Source organism: Carassius auratus, chromosome 26, assembly GCF_003368295.1.
Source record: "Carassius auratus strain Wakin chromosome 26, ASM336829v1, whole genome shotgun sequence".
In the NCBI taxonomy this organism is placed as follows: Eukaryota; Metazoa; Chordata; class Actinopteri; order Cypriniformes; family Cyprinidae; genus Carassius; species Carassius auratus.
Genome location: NC_039268.1, coordinates 22,699,902 through 22,719,781, shown reverse-complemented (window position 1 = coordinate 22,719,781; position 19,880 = coordinate 22,699,902). Strand labels below are relative to the sequence as shown.

At 37.2% G+C, this 19,880-nt stretch overlaps 2 protein-coding genes across 4 annotated transcripts in view; one reads left to right on the top strand and one right to left on the bottom strand.

The window, feature by feature from the left end:
* The window catches only part of LOC113044657 (centrosomal protein of 85 kDa-like), a 62,799-nt gene extending 55,998 nt beyond the window's left edge, over nt 1-6,801 (top strand). For 2 of the 3 annotated variants that reach the window (XM_026204821.1, XM_026204818.1), the window contains exons 9-13: nt 29-146; nt 1,237-1,287; nt 1,403-1,510; nt 4,716-4,896; nt 4,976-6,800. In XM_026204821.1, coding sequence (XP_026060606.1) covers nt 29-146; nt 1,237-1,287; nt 1,403-1,510; nt 4,716-4,896; nt 4,976-5,139 — 622 coding nt within the window. In that variant the 3' untranslated portion in view covers nt 5,140-6,800. Of the gene's footprint in view, nt 1-28; nt 147-1,236; nt 1,288-1,402; nt 1,511-4,715; nt 4,897-4,975 lie in introns of all 3 variants that reach the window. The other variant, XM_026204820.1, reaches the window with a different exon arrangement.
* A 1,675-nt stretch (nt 6,802-8,476) lies between these two features.
* LOC113044658 (uncharacterized) lies at nt 8,477-18,929 on the bottom strand. Its single transcript, XM_026204822.1, has 8 exons — nt 18,575-18,929; nt 16,740-17,025; nt 16,544-16,666; nt 14,757-15,014; nt 13,778-13,869; nt 12,843-13,024; nt 10,719-10,888; nt 8,477-8,653 (listed from the first exon to the last, which is right to left on the bottom strand). Exons 1-8 carry the CDS (start codon nt 18,842-18,844, stop codon nt 8,499-8,501), a joined length of 1,536 nt encoding a protein of 511 aa, XP_026060607.1. The 5' UTR covers nt 18,845-18,929; the 3' UTR covers nt 8,477-8,498.
* Nucleotides 18,930-19,880: the final 951 nt, after the last annotated feature.

Genomic DNA, 19,880 nt, shown 5'->3' with positions numbered 1-19,880 from the left:
CAATGAATGATAAAACTCGTGTCTGTAGCCTGCAAGAGAAAGTGGAGAAGTGCTTGGAGGATGGAGTACGGCTGCCCATGCTGGACCTGAAACAGCTGGAAAGAGAAAACACTCGTCTGCTGGGACAACAGAGCCAGAAGAGCCTGGTACTGATCCCCCATGAAGCACCTAATGAAGCTTAAAAAGACATTACTGTAATCATGCGCTGCTTTTATTTCCAGACGTCTCTGCCACAGATGTCTTTTAGTACATTATAATCAACACATTTACTGCTAGATTGATATGTTGCACTAAAGACAGAACATGTACACTACACTTAGAGTTTGGATTTTAATAATTTGGTTTATTTTTTAATGTATCAAATTCTCACTGAAATACAATAAAAAACGCTGATATTGCGAAATAATTCAATTTAAAATCATGTAGGCATAAAAACCAAACAGGCCGATTGTATGGGAACACCTAGTCATTCTGTATTATTAAATATATCCCACCTTTTATAAAAATACTGACGTACACAAATGGAAGTAACCAAAAATTTTGATGAACCAATTGAAGTGACCAAAAATGGTTGAATTTATGAAAAATTAGTTTTTTGTTTTGTTTTGTTACAGTCCAAGTTCTTCCCACACTGCTGCGTAAAATGCTGAAATTCTCACTTTATTTAATATTTATTTTAATCACTGGCTGCTTTTCCTCCTTTGGGCATTCAAATTATATAATTACAATTTCTGCATTAAAATTGTAATTTTGCATACACGCATATGTATATGCAGTGTTAGGAAACATTACTTCTAAAAGTAATGCATTACAATATTGCGTTACTCCCTAAAAAAGTAACCAATTTCACTGGAAAGTAATGCATTACATTACTTTTGTGTTACGTTTGTATTACTTTTTCGATATAAGCAGTGCTTCATTGTTTTTAATATAATAAGTTCCATTTATAGAAAAAGTAAAAACCCTTTCACTAATGCTCAGTGAAATATTCTTACTGAATAAACTTCAGGCTGAAGGAAAAGTTAATTCACGTCTGTAGAGTAGAACGCAGGAGAAGAAGGTTCAACACTCTTCAGCAATAACAAAAAACAATGAAGCACAATTGTTAGTTTATCTAGAGTAATTTTTGCTTATTAGTATGGTTGAACTGGATTATTAAAAGTCTTAAAAAAGGTCTTGCTTAATAAAATGAGATTAGATCCATTTGTGTTATTTAACACGTTTCATTTGTTTCAGCTGATCGACGATCAGAAGCAGCAGATTGACAAACTCACTCTGGAGATGTCGGTAAGATGTCATTCTCTACCTTTTATTTGTGGAAGCTTGGTTTGGATTGGCTCTTACTCTTGGATGGATGATGAGGCTTATGTTGAATTGAGTTATCAGAGCAGGCTTCTTGCAGGCCCTGGAAAAGAAGCTGCAGAGGGAGAGAGGCATCACGCAGGAGCTCCGCAAACAGCTCTTGGAACGCGAGGAGGAACTGGAAACCCTCTCCAAAACTCTTCAACAGGTACGGCTCTCCAAACCATCCGCAAAGCGACTCTAAAGTCCCCCTAAGACTTTTTTCGTCCTAAATGATACAGATGAGCCTGCAAGCGGAAGTTAGAAGCTTGATTGAAGGCTCATTTTTGTGCCATTAAATTGCTCGCACCCTGCCTTTAACAGCTGTCGAGTCATGAATAACCCAACCGGCCCTCAGTACGTTATTAGGATTCAGAACGTCATTTTTCAGCGCGCCGTCTCAAGGTCATGCGTGATCCACAGACTCTCACAGAGCACTGAGGCCGTACATCATACCGCTGCCACAGGGACACCAGATTATTACCTGGCTTTCTCATTCGAGACCCACAGACTATTGTGAGGTTTGATTACCAAGTATAAAAGATCCCATGTAAAGGAGGACTGCAGTGGACAACAGTTTGGTTCCCTCATGATGCAGTTCACAACCGCTTTTAAACCACAGATCCTACAGCCTTAACCAAGAAGTGTTTCTTTTCCAAGCAACTGAGACGTAAGAATAGTACTACAATTTTTTTTTGTTACATTTTAGATTTACATTTATTTACATTCCTACAACCCCATTAGATGTTATAAATTCACTGTAAATTATAAATTACTGCTTTAACAGTTATACGTAGTAAGGTTTCACAGAATAACACAGAGCAAAAAAATGTAATGATATTAATAAAAACATTATTCTTCCGGCAAACAATGTAGTTTTTCAGAAACAGTTTTGGTTCCAACAAAGTGTTTGCCGAGCAACGCAAATGTAAACAAAAGGTGTGTATTTGTAGAGTAATTTACAACAGCTTCGAACTTGGCTCAACCAATCAGAATCAAGGAATTATCCGTTTTACAACATATTTGTTACATTTTAGCAGAGGTTTATATTTTGCATTGAAGTATGCCAATCTGCGTTGACAGATGGTGTGTGTGTGTGCGTTCATGTAAACCTTTCAAATGTTTGCATTTTTGACCGAAATACAATGAGAATATTGTATTATGAAAATATGTGAAATATTGTTACAAATTAAAATAGTTGTTTTCCATTTTAATAATTACATTTTAATATTCAATAATTTACTATCAATGTTTTAAAATTGTGCGTGTGTGTATATATACACAGTACAGACCAAAAGTTTGGAAACATTACTATTTTTAATGTTTTTGAAAGAAGTTTCTTCTGCTCAACCATCCTGCATTTATTTGATCAAAAATACAGAAAAAAAAATGTAATATTGTGAAATATTATTACAACTTAAAATTATAGATTTCTATTTGAATATACTTTAAAAAAAATAATTTATTCCTGTGATGCAAAGCTGAATTTTCAGCATCATTACTCCAGCCTTCAGTGTCACATGTAACATCCAGTTTATCACATGATCATTTAGAAATCATTCTAATATTCTGATTTATTATGAGTGTTGGAAACAGTTCTGCTGTCTAATATATTTGATGAATAAAAGGTTCAAAAGAACTGCATTTATTCAAAATATATTTTTTAAATAATATATATTTTAATAATATATTTTCTTTACTATCACTTTTTATCAATTTAACACATCCTTGCTGAATAAAAGTATTGATTTTTTTTTTTTTTTAATGAAAGAAAGAAAAATTACTATTACTATACATCACATGTTCTGAAAAAATATTAAGCAGCCGAACTGTTTCCAACTTTGATAATGAATCATCATATAAGAATGATTTCTAAAGGATCATGTGATAATGATCCTAAAAATTCAGCTTTGCATCACAGAAATAAATGATAATTTAAAGTATAATAAATTGAAAAATAATTATTTTAAGTTGTAATAATATTTCACAATATAATTTTTTTTCTGTATTTTTGATCAAATAAATTCAGGCTTGATGAGCAGAAGAAACTTCTTTCAAAAACATTAAAAATAGTAATGTTTCCAAACATTTGGTCTGTGTGTGTGTGTGTGTGTATATATATATATATATAGATATATCTATATATATATAGATATATATATATATATATATATATATATATATATATAGTGTGTGTGTGTGTGTAAAAATGTAAAATCTTAAATATATGCATGCATGTGTGTGTTTATATATACACAATAAATATAATAAATATATATATATATATATATGAACCCTTTTTATGTATTATTGCGAGAACCATGATCTGTTTTTTTATTCTGTAATAATAATTGTGATTCCTTGCTGAATAAAAAATCTTAATTAAAAGTAATCTCAGTTTTACAAGCACATTTTAATTTTACAGTATTTTTTATATTTACATTTAATTTCATATTTTAGTTCTCACTGAGCCCACATTTTTGAAGTGAAAGTGACACCTACAATTTCTGCCAGCCCGAGACTCGAACTCACAACCCTTCGATTGCGAGTCCGACTCTCTAACCATTAGGCCACGACTTCCCCTTAAAAACAGAACAGTAGTTCTGATTTCAGATGCAGCTTTTGTGTTGATTTCTAGTTTAATTTTGTTGTTAATCCTCTAATTATTAGTCCTTTACTGTGTGCTCACTTTCTCGTTATCAATTTTCTGAAAATTGTACAAGCTCTAGCAATGCAGTTGAGTAACTACATTCTAGCTGTGTCAACTTGAACGCCGTTCAGTGTTTATTTCATAATGACCTCTGTGAATAAATGAATATCTGCATCTTCTGTAATGTACGACACAGAACAGTTCTCTTCGGGCTAGATGTGAATGAATTATCAAGCGTTCTCCGCTGACGTGCAGATTTTATCCCACCATCATCAGTAGATCAGGACGCACGTTCTCCTCTGCTCTTGCTGTAGTCCTGCTGTGGAAGTGCTAGTAATTCCAGCTCTCACTCTTTAATATTTTGGGCAGCTTTCACAAATAGCTGCTCATGAATCTGTTCTTGTAGCTCTTGAATATGCTCAGAGTTACGCTGGTGATCTGTATCAGGATGCACACGATTGTTAAGCTTAGTCATCAACGCTGCAGTCCAAACTTTGAAAGTTCCTTCCACACTGCAGCATAAAATGCTGAAATCGCACTTCAGACACATTCTTTGTGTCCGTAATAGCACTTGAAGGTGAAAATAACCATTCTCTCAAGTCTCCAGTGGCAAATGTGACAAGCCGGGGCTTCATTGTACTTTCATAATTTAAAATTAAACTCTGAATGTTCCCTTGAAAGGCTCTGTCCTGATTCACCCTGCTTTCTGTATTTGTCTCCACAGAACCAAAGACGGCCAGACGAGGAGACGCTGAATGTGACCCCCGGGTCCTGTCTGAAGGAGGCCGGGCCCCTGCTGAAGGAGATGTCCCTGTGTCTGCTGGATCTGAAGGGTCTGTGCAGTGTCCTCACACAGAGAGCTCAAGGAAAAGAGCCCAACCTGGCCCTGCTGCTTGGCATCAAATGTAAATACTCTAGCCTTAGCAGCATAGGATCTTTTATTCCAGAATAAATAAATGGTTTGAACTTCCTTTTTTCTTCCAGCTATGAGCTGCTCGGCGGAGGAGAACGAGAAGCCGCTGATGGAGGACGGCTTGCGGGCCAAGCTGGTGGAGGTGTGCCAGCTGAGGAAAGACATTGACGAGCTGCGGACGCTCATCTCGGATCGTTACGCACAGGACATGGGCGAAAACTGCGTGACGCAATGAGCCATTTCCACCTTGTCAGGCCCGACGGCGTTCCCAGAGATCATAAAGGGGAAATAAAGTCAACCTCTCGGAAACAAACAAGGTCTTTCAGACCACTAAAGGTTGGACCAAGCTGTGAATCCAGTTTACAAGGACGTCTTTACAACAAGTTTCTTGCGGACATTGAATTTTCAAGGAGTTTGAATGTGTTATTGTATTTATTGAGACCGTTTGAGTTCCTCACGCTGTTCCTGTCAAGTCGACTTTGAGGGAAAGTAGAGCAACTGGTGTCCTAAAGTGCCTTGTGTTCCTGTTTGTGTACCTTTAAACTTCATGAACGTCACTGAATTATTTTACCCAAAGAAGCTGGTCCATCCTCTGCCCAACAGCTGCAGGTCGCAGGTCGATGTTCAGGACCCTGTACATCAAAAACACCAACAGGAACAGCAGCATTTGAAAGCTCCTTCATCGCCAACATCCTGCATTTTGTGTAGTTTAGTATGTTTGAGCTTCCGTTGAACTCGAGCAATGTTGCATTTCAAAATAAATGACAGCAGAGGAATCCAGGTGAATCTATTCAGGATGCCCATTAAATAGTTTTTAATTGGAATAAAATATGAGCTGCTTTTTTAACTTCGCTGCACAGTTCGGTGTCGAGTTCCAAAGTCAGACAGGAAACAGAATGTTCTGCACTTCCTGTGACATGCTTATGACATTTTATAAACTCCAGATAACACATGTATTTCTTAGGAATATGGACGAAATCAATGCAAAACTTGTTCACTCAGGTATTTTAAGAGTTTCTTTTATTCGTTGTCGTTGCTCTGAATGCTTTCAGAAGGGATTTAAGTGTCATTAAGTTCATTTTCGACCCCAAGCAGAATATTTTATAGTTGATAAAGTCCAGTGATGCGGTCATGTCAAGCTTTGCACCAAGGTGACGAATGTTTAAGATATTTACAGTACAAGCATCTATATATGGCTTATGTATCGTGACTGTACTCTCATTGTATTTAAAGTATATTAAGCATGTTTTCAAATGGAGGTTTTGTCATTATGTGCTCATAATATCTTGTGCATGTGCATAAAATTACTTTGTATTTAAAGAAGGGACTAGATTAAGGTAACTAAGTAGATGTACGCTGCGCTATGCAACCTCACATTAACCAGCATTTATTATGTGTTTCTGCAGATATGTAATATTATTCTGTGCCTTTACAAATCTATGCAGCAGAACCACAGTATGACATCGAAGGGTATTTTCCATAACTGGCAGAGACAGGAAGTTTATTTCATAAATGTGCAGGCCAGCTAAGCCATATTCACATGCAATGCATATTTATTCTCAGGCAGAGAGCTGCTCATAACCAGATGGAGAATGCATGTGGTGCTCTTCATTGTGCATTAGAGGACAGTGTGACCGCATGCTGAATTGTGTATATATAGGAATACAAAAGCAACGTGCACTGGTTGACATGACCCACTCACTGTGCACTGAAAGCCACTGCTTGGTTTAACAGTATGTTTGAATTTCACATGTCTTTCAAATCTTAAGCTTTTAATTTTCCAGCTAGATTTTACAAATGCCAAAGGTCTATTTATGTACAATTTTAGTTTTTGTTCTCAAAAGTATTAACTATTTTTCCATTTTGTAAAGTGCTTTTCGTTTGTACAAATGTCAAATAAAGTATTTTTCTACATCGGTTTGTTTAAATGTTTTTACTAACAAGAACAGTAAATTCATGTAGATTATTTTTTATATGATGCACATTCAATTCCAAATCTTGGTGTAAAATGTATAGTAATGTAGGATGTGCATTTCATTTAAATTTCTAAATCAAATGGTCGAAGTATTTTTCAGGCACTTTGATGTAAAAAAAAAAAAAAAAAAAGGGGGAGTACAGTATTTTTTTTGGAGTATAAGTCGCATCGGTCCAAAAATACATCATGATGAGGAAAAAAAACAAGTCGCACTGGACTATAAGTCGCATTTTTTAGAACCAAGAGAAAACATTACCATCTACAGCCGCCAGAGGGCGCTCTATTTTCTCAGGGGTAGACTACAGGAGCACTGAGCAGCATAGAGCGCCCTCTCGTGGCTGGAGAAGGTAATGTTTTCTCTTGGTTCATTTCTCTTGGTTCATGTCAAATTAATTTTGATAAGTCGCACCTGACTTTAAGTCGCAAGACCCGCCAAATTATGAAAAAATAAAGTGCAACTTATAGTCCGGAAAATACGGTATTCAAGTTTCTTTTTTTTTTACTTGAAAGAGCCATGTGGTTTCATGCATTCAGAGTGGATTACACTGTAAAAGAGTTGGATTCTCATGCCAAGCATGGATATAGTTTAAAAATTAATTGGATGTATGACTATTTCTGTGCCAAAAATCTTACTTCCAGGTTCATACAAGTTTCAGATTTTTCAATTGTGGCTCATGACGTAGACGAAGGTGGAACCTGGAAACCCACACCCACATTGACCAGAGCGAGATCGCGCTCATCAGTGAGCTTCTTTCAGATGAACATTTTATAAATAAGGCCCAGTTAGACGCTGGATTTGCATATGGTTTAAAACTGAAAGACGGAGATGTCCCAGCTATAAAAAGATCCTCCAGTCATGATTCAGGACTGCAGACGCAAAGTGAAACGGCATCAAAGGTCAGTTTTGTTTGCATTCGGTGCTCGTCACTCTTTAACTCCGCCCACAGCACATATCCAAGAGTTAAAGACTAAAGACTTTTTGGCGATATGAACGATGCAGTACTACTCTATAGGTGCTCAAGATTAACATGCGATTGGATGAAACTGTCTGTCATGCCCCCTTTAAGGGATCAGTTTGCTGCAGTTCACTTAAACAGCCTTCCAATGTCTAATTTACATGGACATTTACACAATTACATTTTTCAAAACTATATGCAAATATCAAATTCAATTCTCTCCAGAAACCAATTAACTAACAAAAAATAAATAAAATGCACTGGGTTTCATCCATACTTCAGGGTTTATCAAAACTCAAAGAATAACAAGACTGGAGTGGAGCATAGAGGTGCTTTAATAAATCAGCAACCCTGCAGTCTACCATAGTAAGATCAACCCAAGCAAAAAGTCACATGATAGTTACAATAAAAGCATCTCAAAAAGAGACCAGTGATCATTTGGCATGCTAAAACCAATAAAACGATTATCATTGTATGTGCACTGCATTTGCTCAGACATAAATTGAGAATGATTCTGTGCAATAAAACCTGGGGACTGACAACCTCAAAAGTGAAGGTTGCAAAAACAAAAATTCTAAAAAATCAGTTAAAAAAATTAAGTCATAAGCATGTTATAAAAAGACAGTTAAAACACTTAAAAGGTTTGTGTGTGTGTGTCTGAGGTCAGGCCTGAAGCGTGTTGAGATGACTGAGACAGGTCTGAGCACACTGCAGCACCATTCCCTTCAGAGCCTCCAGATAGAGCTCCTGGCCAGAGTTCAGGTACAGCCACATGAGTCGACTCAGCTGCGCTGTCACACAGTCCCCGTGCAAACTCTCTGTTCAAATAAAACACACATCCAGGTTAGGAATGACTGATGGACGGCAATCAGGAAACACACAAACCTTCACTTATTCTTTTACAGGAAGGTGACATATACAAACACACACACACACACACACTTTCATGATAAATGTAAACAACTGCTGATTTAAAAAAAAAAAAAACATCTAATATATATTTTAAACCTCAAAAAAAAAAAAAAAAAAAAAACTATAAAATACGACTGAAAGAATTTCTACAATTTAAATGAATTATTTGCTCTTTTTTTTTTTTTTTTTTTTTTTTACAAATTACAATAAAAAGACAGGTTTGGTTTATGAATATTTAAGCCGTTTTAGTAAAAAACAAATACATTTTACTTATTAATACTAATGCACCTTAATCTTAAAATGCAACAGCATGACAACAGTAATTAAAAAAATTATTGTTGTTATTATACACATAGTGTTATGTTATACAACGTTTGAATTTTTGCTTTATTATTCGTTTCATGCCATGGTACTTGAATATTATTTACTTTATGTTTGGATTTCCATGGTATGGAGTGTCAATATTTTGTCTCGGTTTTGTTTTTAAATCATAAAAATGCATAAAGATATTTTGTTGTTAAATGTTATAGATTTACTGTATAAATTATTATTAGTGAAGACCGGGAGAAAGTGGCAGGCGCAAGAAGCCGTCACTAAAGCGGAGGCACGACTAAGGCACAAAACGCTGGTGGGCTCCGTGGCAATGGGACGAGCAGGTCTTGGTTGTTTTCCCAAGCCACGTTATGATCTGGCTCATGGAAAAGAGAGGCGCAAACTGATTAAGGACGAGATACGAGCAGAGGTGGAGGAAGAACGCTACACCAAAATGGCCAGCATGTCCAAACAAGGAGCGTGGACCAGGTGGGAACATGCAGATCCATGCAGAATAACCTGGGCAGAGCACTGTAAAGCAGAGCCATTTCGGATCAAGTTTCTTGTCCAATCCGTCTATGTCATCCTCCCAAGCCCAGCTAACCTGCACACCTGGGGCCTGGCAGACACTCCTGAGTGCAAGCTGTGCAAGAAGAGGGGCACACTGGAGCACATTTTGAGCAGCTGCTCAAGAGCGCTAGGGGAAGGGCGGTACCGCTGGCGCCACGACCAGGTGCTAAAGGCTTTGGCGGACTCCATCTGCACAGCGATCCAGCTCAGCAAGACCCAGGCAGCCCCCAAACAAACAATCACCTTCATTAGAGCTGGGCAGAAGGAACAATTCCACCGGCCTAGCTCTACGGGGGGGCTCCTCTCCACTGCTCGTGATTGGCAGCTTCAGGTTGACCTTGGAAGACAGCTTAAGTTCCCAGGCAACATCGCAGCCACTTCTCTCCGCCCAGACATGGTGCTAAAATCTGAGTCTACCAAGCAAGTGGTTATCCTGGAACTAACTGTCCCCTGGGAAGACCGTATTGAAGAGGCCCACGAGCGTAAGAGGGCTAAGTATGCAGGGCTCAGCTCGTAGTGCCGGAACAACGGCTGGAAAACTCGCTGCGAGCCAGTCGAGGTCGGGTGCCGAGGCTTCGCTGGCCACTCACTGATGTGAACCCTCAAACTCCTTATGACCCCAAACACCCTATGACCCCGGGTTTCTCACTGATGACGTGTCCAAGTAGCACCAGAAGGTGTATTCAAACTCTTAGTAGTAATAGTTTTTTTTTTTTTTTTTTTTTTCATTGCATTATTCAGTCACAAATTGCCATTTACTTCAAACTTGTAAGACACTTTGATTGGACAGATCCTGCTAATGCCAATGTCATGAACTCTGTGTGGTCCTGAATGTTCACAGAGGACTGGATTAACACCAACCGCTTACAAAAGTTGAACTTGGTTGAGTAGCATTCTAGAAGACAGCATCAGCTTAAAAAGATGTTAATGAGACCCCTGAGGGTCTCAGAAGTCAACATAAGCATCGTTAAAGCTACAAATGTAAAGTGGAGGATTAATCCTAACATGAGCTACTGGATTCTTCTGTACTATTGCTGTGCAGTGATTTAGATTGATTCAGCGTTGTTCACATCATGTTAGCCAACACACCTTGAGAGATCTTGGTGTCAAACTCCAGCAGTGTGTAGAGCGATTCAGGCAGCAACTGTCTGGCCCAGCTGTTCTCCTCCAGGTAAATCCAATCCCGGATCAGTCTCTTTCGACGCAAGAAACCTTGAACATGATCCAGGTACACTGAATTACCAGAGACCAGATACAGCCTTAAAAAGAAGAAAAAAAAATTATATGCATGAGTTGGAAAACGGCAAGGCAAATTATTTATATATTTTTTTTCCCATCATCGTGGGAAATAACAACCTTTATTAATAAAGCCACAATGAGAATTAAAAACCAGAAACAATGTAATGGCTTTTGCGGGGAAAGTAATTTTTCAAGCACTTCTGAACAACGAGCCATTCATCTTTACAGTCTCTGGAGATTTGCTCCTGTGTAATGACTGGTACAGCTTCAGACAAAACACGCTGGGAGAAAAAAACAAGAAAACTCAATTTGTGTGCCGCAAAAATGCAAACACACACAGAGATATAGCTCCCCAAATGTGGATTATTAGCTCAATTTAAAATCAGCCAAGCAGGAGCAGGACTGCTGGTTTGAATGCTAATGATCAATTAGACCGATCAGATAGTAAGGAAGAGATAAACTACAGTACATAAAAACAACTAATGTTATTTGCAAAAAACTCAAAATAAAATATAATTTTTTTTATAATTTATAATAAACAAATCTTGCCACTTATTTGCAAGACGACTGGGTATAGAAATTAAAAATATGTTTTTCAATGTAAGTGGCATAGCATGAAAAAATGCAAACAAAAATACATTACAGTTAGCATTTTCACTTTTCATGCTGTGGCACATACACATACACATACATACATATATATATATATATATATATATATATTTAAAGCCACATCTTGAAAGCATGAAAAAAATAAAAAGTAGTATCATTTTAAAATGCACTATAATGTTCAGGTCTAATTGTTTGTTCAAGTGAGCACTTTACCTCTTCAATCACTCACACATCTGCTTATGTAAGACGATCAGCCTCAAGGAACATCCCACTTAACTTTACACACTACTGTTTTCTGATACTCTGGGATCAGGCTGACTTTAGAGCGGAGTTCAGTCCATGCTCTCAGAGATCAGTCACCATACACTTCAAAGATATCATCGACTGCCCGCGGATCTCAGGCTGTAAGTTACTGCAGGTGATTTGTTTGAAGCTGCCAGCGCTGCTCCTGTCTCCACCCAGCGCTCTCTCCAGGCTTCAAAGCCCAGTCTGAAAGCCAACCACTGCTAAAGCTCAACACTTTCACCACTAGTTTTAAATGGAAACAACAGCAATTCGAGTAAAAAAGCAACATTTTACAGCCTGAAAATAGTGATCGATGACAATGCTAAAGGTCAAGCTCCTATGGGTACCAGCAAATAAGAGTGTCACTAACATAACTGTGAAAGAGCCTCCTTTAAGTAAAATGCTGCATCAGTTCAGATTTTTCACCATGTTATAAAAATAAGGTTTTCAAAGCATTTGTTGTGTGTACAATGTGCTGAAGACTAGATTGCCATCAGCTTTGTAAAATAACTTAATTTAAAAAGTTATGTAAATTCAGCTTAGTTTATAGCATTGGGTTTAATTTTATTTTAAAAAAAATATTTCGTTTGTATTTATACAAGTAAATTTAAAATGTAAAGACATCTAGCTTCATTTAAATAAAACTGTTAAAGGTTTAAAGGCAAGAAATTATTTTTATTTATTAGTAATTTTATTTAAATTATTAAACGATAGCTTAGTTCTATGCATTTAAAGAAACTTTTTTTTTTTTACTTTTTACTAATCCAAAAAATAAAATAAAAAAACATCTTAAATTAAGCCAACATTTTACATTAATGGCATCTTAATGCAAGACTTTATTTTTAGATAAAAAAAAGAAAAAAAAAAAGTTTAAGATTTGTTTGTATTTAAATACATAACATCAGCTTAAATGTAAATGAATATTATAAATATTTTAATTTTAAATCAAGCTATGCATTTAAACAAAAATCATTTATTTTATAAAATCTAAAATAAATGTTATTAAATAATTGTTAATTTCTGAAACAAAAAGAGAAAGTCAGACAGAGTATTCAAACGGACTCGAGCAGGACTGACTTGTAGTAGGGGAGCGACTCAATCATTTTCCAGTTGACATAATTGGCAGCAGTCTCCTCCAGCGTACAGACACGGGTCATCTGGACTTTGGCCACCTGCCAGAAGCGCTCGTGCTCGATGAGCGTCTCCTGCATCTCCCGTCTCAGCAGAAGATACACACCCTCCAGTGTGTCTTCATAAACCTGCCAATGACACGTCACTTCATCAGCAAACAATATTCAACTTGACCTTGCTCCTGAAAACATGGCATGCAAAGGGGAACAAGACAAAACGTGCATATTAATAAAAGTGCAAAAAAGACTGCACACAAAGTGCTGTCCATTTTGCATTAAAATACCTTCATATCCTAGCTGAAGACTATGCTGATATCAAGCATATAGGTTATGCAAAGCACATACATGAAACCCTGAAACGAACTACATTAACCTTTGTTGGAAAACATAATATGCACATTTAATGTCTCGCTGGTCCTTTGTGTGTCCTTGAACGGTGACCGGTGTTGTAAAACAGCAGGAGAGTTTGTATGCTCAGACGTGTGATGTAATTGACTGAGACATGCACCGATACGTCTATAATCCATTTAAGCAGCCATTAGATAGGAGTGTCTGCTCACGCCGTGACCTGTGAAGTCATTTTCCCTGGCTAATGAAATGCAGAAGATGAGCACTGCTAAAATATTTAAGATCACGTCCTCTGAGGAACTTAATTGGCATTTTTCAGATGGGGAAGAGAGACAGCAGTTGGAACAGAACAGGGAACTATCATGTGTGAAGAACTTAGTCCTTGGAAAGACAGCATGTCAAATTTATTCAAACATCACAATGCACACCAGGGAGAGAAGACTTCTTGTCCCCCCCCCCCAAAAAAAAAAAAAAGTGTTTTAAAATGCAGACTGAAATATTGTTCAGTTTCCTGCATGTATTCCATAGACGCACCTTTCTTCGCTTCAGTCGGCCCCAGTCGCGGCCAAAGATCCAGGCCACGAGAGACTTGCACATGGAGAAGTAGTTTCCGACAGTCTGAATCCCTGATGGAAAGAAACAAGTAGAGTCAGAACATGAGATGATACTCCAAGGGATGGAGCAGCAACATTTGATCTACAGACGGATTTCCTGCCAAACGACTGGTACAGGCACAGTTCCTCAGGAGAGAGCACTACACGAGACCAACACAAAAAACCTTCAAATACAGCAGGTTTCACCTGCCTCTGCTGGAGTACTGGCTTGATCTGCTAACCCCTGAAGAGGCTGACCAACAATAGATTTTGCAAATGCCAGTAACAAAGGTGCAGGGGGAAAGCAGTGTTACAAATAATAAGCTAATAAGCAATAATTTTTTTAAAGTGTAGTGTAGTAGTAATAATGGTATTGTTTACATAAAAGAAAAACAATATATAATGCCATTTTGTTTACACCTAAAGCTAATAATAATTAGTAAACACTTAAAATGTTTAAATGATAAATAGTAACTAATTTATATAAAAGGTATGCAGTCTGTTAAAACACTAAAGTTATTATCATCATTTTTTTAATTCAAGATACAACAAAAAATAAGTTAACACTAATAATAATAATAATAATAATAATAATAATATTATAAAGCAACTAATTTACATAAAGATGTGCAATCAGTTTACATAGGACATACTAAATTTACATTAATAATACAAAAAAAATTTGAACACTTAATAAAACCAAACTAATAAATAATAATAAATAATACAAAACTTAAATATAATTTATAGAAAAACATGCAATCGGTTGACATACTATCATAAATCTATCATTTAAAAAGTAAAAACAAATAATACCAATATCCATATTAAGAATTAAAATATTATTATTATTGCTATTCAATCTTAACAATACTAAAAATCATCATCCTCCTCATCTTTAAATTAACCAAATAAGTTACCGAGGCTCTCATCTCCCCGGGCCAGTCGTCCTCTCCAGTAGTCTTTGGTGATGGGGTGCAGGGAGGCCAGGTACCTCACATCACACAGGGTTTCACCCCACGTGGCCACCTTTCTCTTGCTGTGCTTCTTCCACTGCAGGAAAATGGACCGCAGCTGCTTGTTGTACGGAGCCGGCTGACGAAACAACCAATACGTGAAGAGCCACTGGAACCTGCACTGGACGTACTGATGGTACATGGACTCCAGCTCTGTGTGTTCTAAAATCACCACAAAAAATGGTCATCAATGCCAACAATACTACAGACTGAAAGCTATGGGCAGAAAACGTAACGCCACAATAAAATGAATTCATAAAACTGTACAATTACACCTTACAGAAGGAACTCCAAAATTTCAGGTGGAAGTTTGAAAGACCTTTAGATCATCACTGACCAGGATGCACTACATCCTGTTTAAAGCTAACAGCTATAGAACATGGGCCTTTCATAAAATAACGCATTAAAAGAAAAAAGAAATACCAGGTGAGGGTGAACTATGAGTCACAGTCCTTCTTCACACATCACTACAAAAACAGTGTGTCATACCCCAACTTTCCGATCAAGGGTCCACCACAGCAGTTTGAAGTGATTCACCAGTGCAAAAAAATTGGATTACTGCATCTTTCTTCAGAAATCCCATTACTTTCAAAGTGGGGAAATGGAAATGTATACAGCAAAGACATATAAAAGGTCAACTAAACCAACAAGAGCTCCCAGAAACCCTCATGCCATTTTGGTTAAGAAAAAGATACAGTGGAGTTGGAGTGAATCCGATTTTTCAGTCTAAATGCGATGCAAATGTGCCAGAGAGCAAATTGCAGTTGACTGGATTCACTCCAGCACTCACAGAGGATTAACGTAAGGGGATACATTGCATGATACATTATATTCCTAAATCACAATATTCGCAACTTTGATAATAACCAGTGTTGGGGGTAACGCATTACAAGTAATGTGAGTTACGTAATCATATTACTTTTTTCAAGTAACTAGTAAAGTAACATTACTTTTTAATTTACATGAAAATATCGGAGTTATTTTTCAAAAAAAGTAACCCCAGTTACTTGTCTGACATGTCTCCTGCCCCCATATTGTAAGGGAATCTGAAGTACAGAAGTGTGCTGTGTGAACATGATGTTACTGTAGTTCTAAGTTAAATGTGCATTCATTCATCTCACTCGCAAAAAACGGATTTAGTATTCATCGAAATGAATACAGTGAAATGCAAACTCAGAAAATGACACAAACCCGCAAAAATAAAAATGTTAAATAACACAAATGTATCTAATCCCATTCTATTAACTAATGTCTTTGATAATCCAGTTCAACCATACAAAGAAGCAAAAATTACTCTAGATAAACTAACAATTGTGCTTCATTAATTTTTTTTCCCTTCAACCTGAAGTTTATTCATTACACTTTTTGGTGTGAAAGGGCTTTTACATTTGCTATAAACTGTATAAATAGAACTTCTTATATTAAAAACAGTCAAGCCCTGCTCATATTTAAAAAGCAACGTGAAAGTAATGAAAAAGTAATGTAATGCATTATTTTCCATAAAAAGTAACCAAGTAATGCAATTAGTTACTTTTTAGGGAGTAACGCAATATTGAAATGAATTACTTTTATAAGTAACTTTCCCCAACACTAGTTATCACACTTTTTATTTGGCCATTAAGCTTCTTAAAATCCAGGCAAGCAGACAAGTTTCTCATCTAGTTTCCTAAAATGAGATGCAGATATCTCACCACTGTTTTGGTGCTGGCTGAGAACATGCTGAAAGACCAGTGAGACACTACCATGATGCTTCAGTGCAAGATGATACAGCTCTCTCCATTCAAACTTGAGCGTGTCACAATCTTCAGTTTTCTCTGGGAAACAGAATAACACATTAGGCTAAAATTATACATGGAACACCCATGTGACAGCTGAGAGTATGACCACCTTGGAGTTTGTCCTGGAACAAATCTGCAGTGATTCCCCACAGTTTCTCCACGTCGCTGCAGGGAAGCCTCACTGAAGGCAAGGGAACACTTTCCTCCAACACGAGCCACTGGATCCAGTACTTGTGAGGCGCGAGCGGGATCTCCACAAAGAGTTTCTCCTGAAACGCACGGTTACAGTGGATGTTTCTGAAGAGGGATCTCCACATAAAAACCAGACGGAAGGCGGTTTTGGCCGTTACGGGACACCGGGCATGGGCATATGTCAGACTGACCCCAAACGAATCCTGTGGAGGAGAGATTTTGGAGAGAATAATCAATTCCAGTGGTCACTTGCATGCTTAAAGTTAATTCAAATTAAATAACTTTAAGCCTGCAGGTCAAAATAAATCAATCTCCCAAATGTATTGGGAATAAAGACAGTTATTTAAAATATTAGGTACTTGTATGTAATAGTAGTATTTGCTGGATTGCCATTATGCTGATTGTGGATTTTGGTGCACAGTCAGGATAAATTTTGCTGGAGTATGACAAGAATTAGAATCTCCGATAAAACTGTTTAAATTGCAAACAGAACGAGTACTCAAATCATATTCGAACCTTTTAGCTGAATGACTAATTCACAACCATGCAACAACTGTATTTTTCGTTCACTTAAGCTGCATTTTAAGACTGAATATAGCAAGAGCAAATGTCATTCATAAAAGTTTTTCCGGTAACCTCTATCATAAGTCAAAGTTACAGTAAATGAATTCAATGGCACAAAGAAATTCTTAAACTAGAAGATTATAATGGTTTCTCATTTTCTCTAGATCTTCTTCAGTGTCACGTATATGCATGTGACTCGGTACAAGTCGCATTATTCAAATAACTATAGTTGGGTATCATTTGAATTTTATCAATTCCGACTTCTGCTCATCAATTCTGATTAAATTCCAAGTTTCGATTCCAATGTTAATAAAAGTCAAACATTTAGCTATCAAACATATTTATTCTGCGTCTATTTTTGCAAAACATTGAATTGCTGCTGCATGCCATAAACCAAACCCAGCTTGCTATATAAAAACTGGACTCTATTAAGAGCGGTGTGTGTGCAAACAACAGAGCTGCCTGATTTTGGGTAAATTAAGACTTTTTCAATTGAAGGTTTTAGTTCCCCCCCCCAATTCTGAAGAAAAATATTACACAAAAGTGAAGTGACATTCAGCCAAGTATGGTGACCCATACTCAGAATTTGTGCTCTGCATTTAACCCATCCGAAATGCACACACACAGAGCAGTGAACACACACACACACACTGTGAGCACACACCCGGAGCAGTGGGCAGCCATTTATGCTGCCCGGGGAGCAGTTGGGGGTTCGATGCCTTGCTCAAGGGCACCTAAGTCGTGGTATTGAAGGTGGAGAGAGAGCTGTTCATGCACTCCCCCCACCCACAATTCCGTCCGGCCCGAGACTAGAACCCACAACCCTTCGATTGTGAGTCCAACCCTCTAACCATTAGGCCACGACTTCCCCAACAACTGAACAAGAACAAAAAAAAAAAAAAAAAAAAAAAAAAAATTATGAATGGAACGATTCAATGACTCACTCAAGATTTACTTGTTTTATTACTTGAAAAATAAGGTGTTTTTGAATGAACCTCTTAAATTAATGATTAAAGGCAAATAGCCAAAAAATTTTTTATTTAAATAGACACCAAAAAAAATTAAAAAAAAAAAAAAGAGCACGGGAATATGTAAAAATTTTCCAACAAGTATCAGATTCGCGACCTAAGTACCCATTTCTGGACTCACTGTGATGAATCAAAACTGTAATTCCCACTCAAATCATACCTGGAAGTGTGTGGTCCACAGAGAGTTGCACGAACAAACTCGGAACAACAAGCTGCACGTGCTGCCGAGCCTCAGCAGCGACACTGGGTCCAAGTTCCTGAGTATAACCAAGAGAACTTCATCACTTAAATGCAATAAGCCCGTTGTGTTGTCGCTGCTTTCCGAAGTAATATCTGCTGTATTCAGATGGGGCTCCTCGTTTGTGGCGGCAGTCAAACAGGAGAATTGCTCCAGCAACTCACGCTCCCAGGTCGCGCTGAGGTCTGCCATATCTGTGCCGGTGTCACCGCGCTGCGTGCAGACGCCTCTCAGGTGTTAAAGGTTAGGAAGAAACCACCTGAGAGAGGTCATGGGGAGGTACATCTCTTAGGAGTCGCTCATGAATATTAGTAGCTCATGAATATAAATGAGGTCATGCCGACGTTGCTTGGCAACATACCTGCTTAAACTAATTAACATTCATACGGCAAGCGTTTAATTCGCCAAGTCAGTCGTGTAGGCATTCTTGGAACGTTGCGTAATAAATATTCATAAGATGAACACTTCATTTCCTTACAGCGATGAGAAAACCGCATTTCTTATTTGCAGTGTGTTTGTAATGCTAATCTATTCTACCCTCTGTCTTGAATTTCTTGAATTCACCGTGTTAGAGGTTAATTTTACTGTTGATGTTCATTCACCTGAAGTTCCCCATGGGTCAAATATAGTATTTTTTGTCTTGTAGGGATTACACTTTTATTAGCATCATTTACTCACCCTCAGCTTTGTCAAAATATGTTTGAGTTTCCTTCCTTTGTTGAACACATCACAAGATATTTTAAGGAATGTGAGAGAACAAACAGTAGCTATTTCATACTATTGAGAAAAAAATAAATAAGTTGGAAGTCAAAGGCTACTGTCAAAGGACTGGACACCAACAATTTAAAAAAATGGAGTGTTCATATATTTGGAACAACTTGAGAGTATGATGACAGAATTTTCCTGATGTAATAGTTTGCATGGTCAAACACATTTTCCCACATTTTTTTCGTGTTTTTTGAGTTTAAGACAAATATACTTTATTATAAGCAAGTCAGACACATTAAGAATTTCCAATATTTAAATGCCAACTTAAGAATGCAAAAAAGAAAAAGAGAAAATGTAAAACAAAACAAAACTCAGATATCAGTTCGGGAATACTTTGCATGTATTGTACTGGATTTTATCCAAATAAGATGATAATTAAGACTGAACTGCTTATAAAACAAACACATGTGCAGTAAAATACTTTACAAGTTTACAATCAATTGCTACACAGACTCTTAAA

What these genes read in the sequence shown, in the direction of transcription:
- LOC113044658 (XM_026204822.1), bottom strand. Translation starts at nt 18,844, where the DNA reads ATGGCAGACCTCAGCGCGACCTGGGAGCGTGAGTTGCTGGAGCAATTC. An exon ending in GCCGACTGAAGCGAAGAAAG is followed by an intron (nt 13,025 to 13,777) that starts GTGCGTCTATGG and finishes TGTCATTGGCAG; the next exon opens with GTTTATGAAGACACACTGGA. An exon ending in TGACACCAAGATCTCTCAAG is followed by an intron (nt 8,654 to 10,718) that starts GTGTGTTGGCTA and finishes TTATTTGAACAG; the next exon opens with AGAGTTTGCACGGGGACTGT.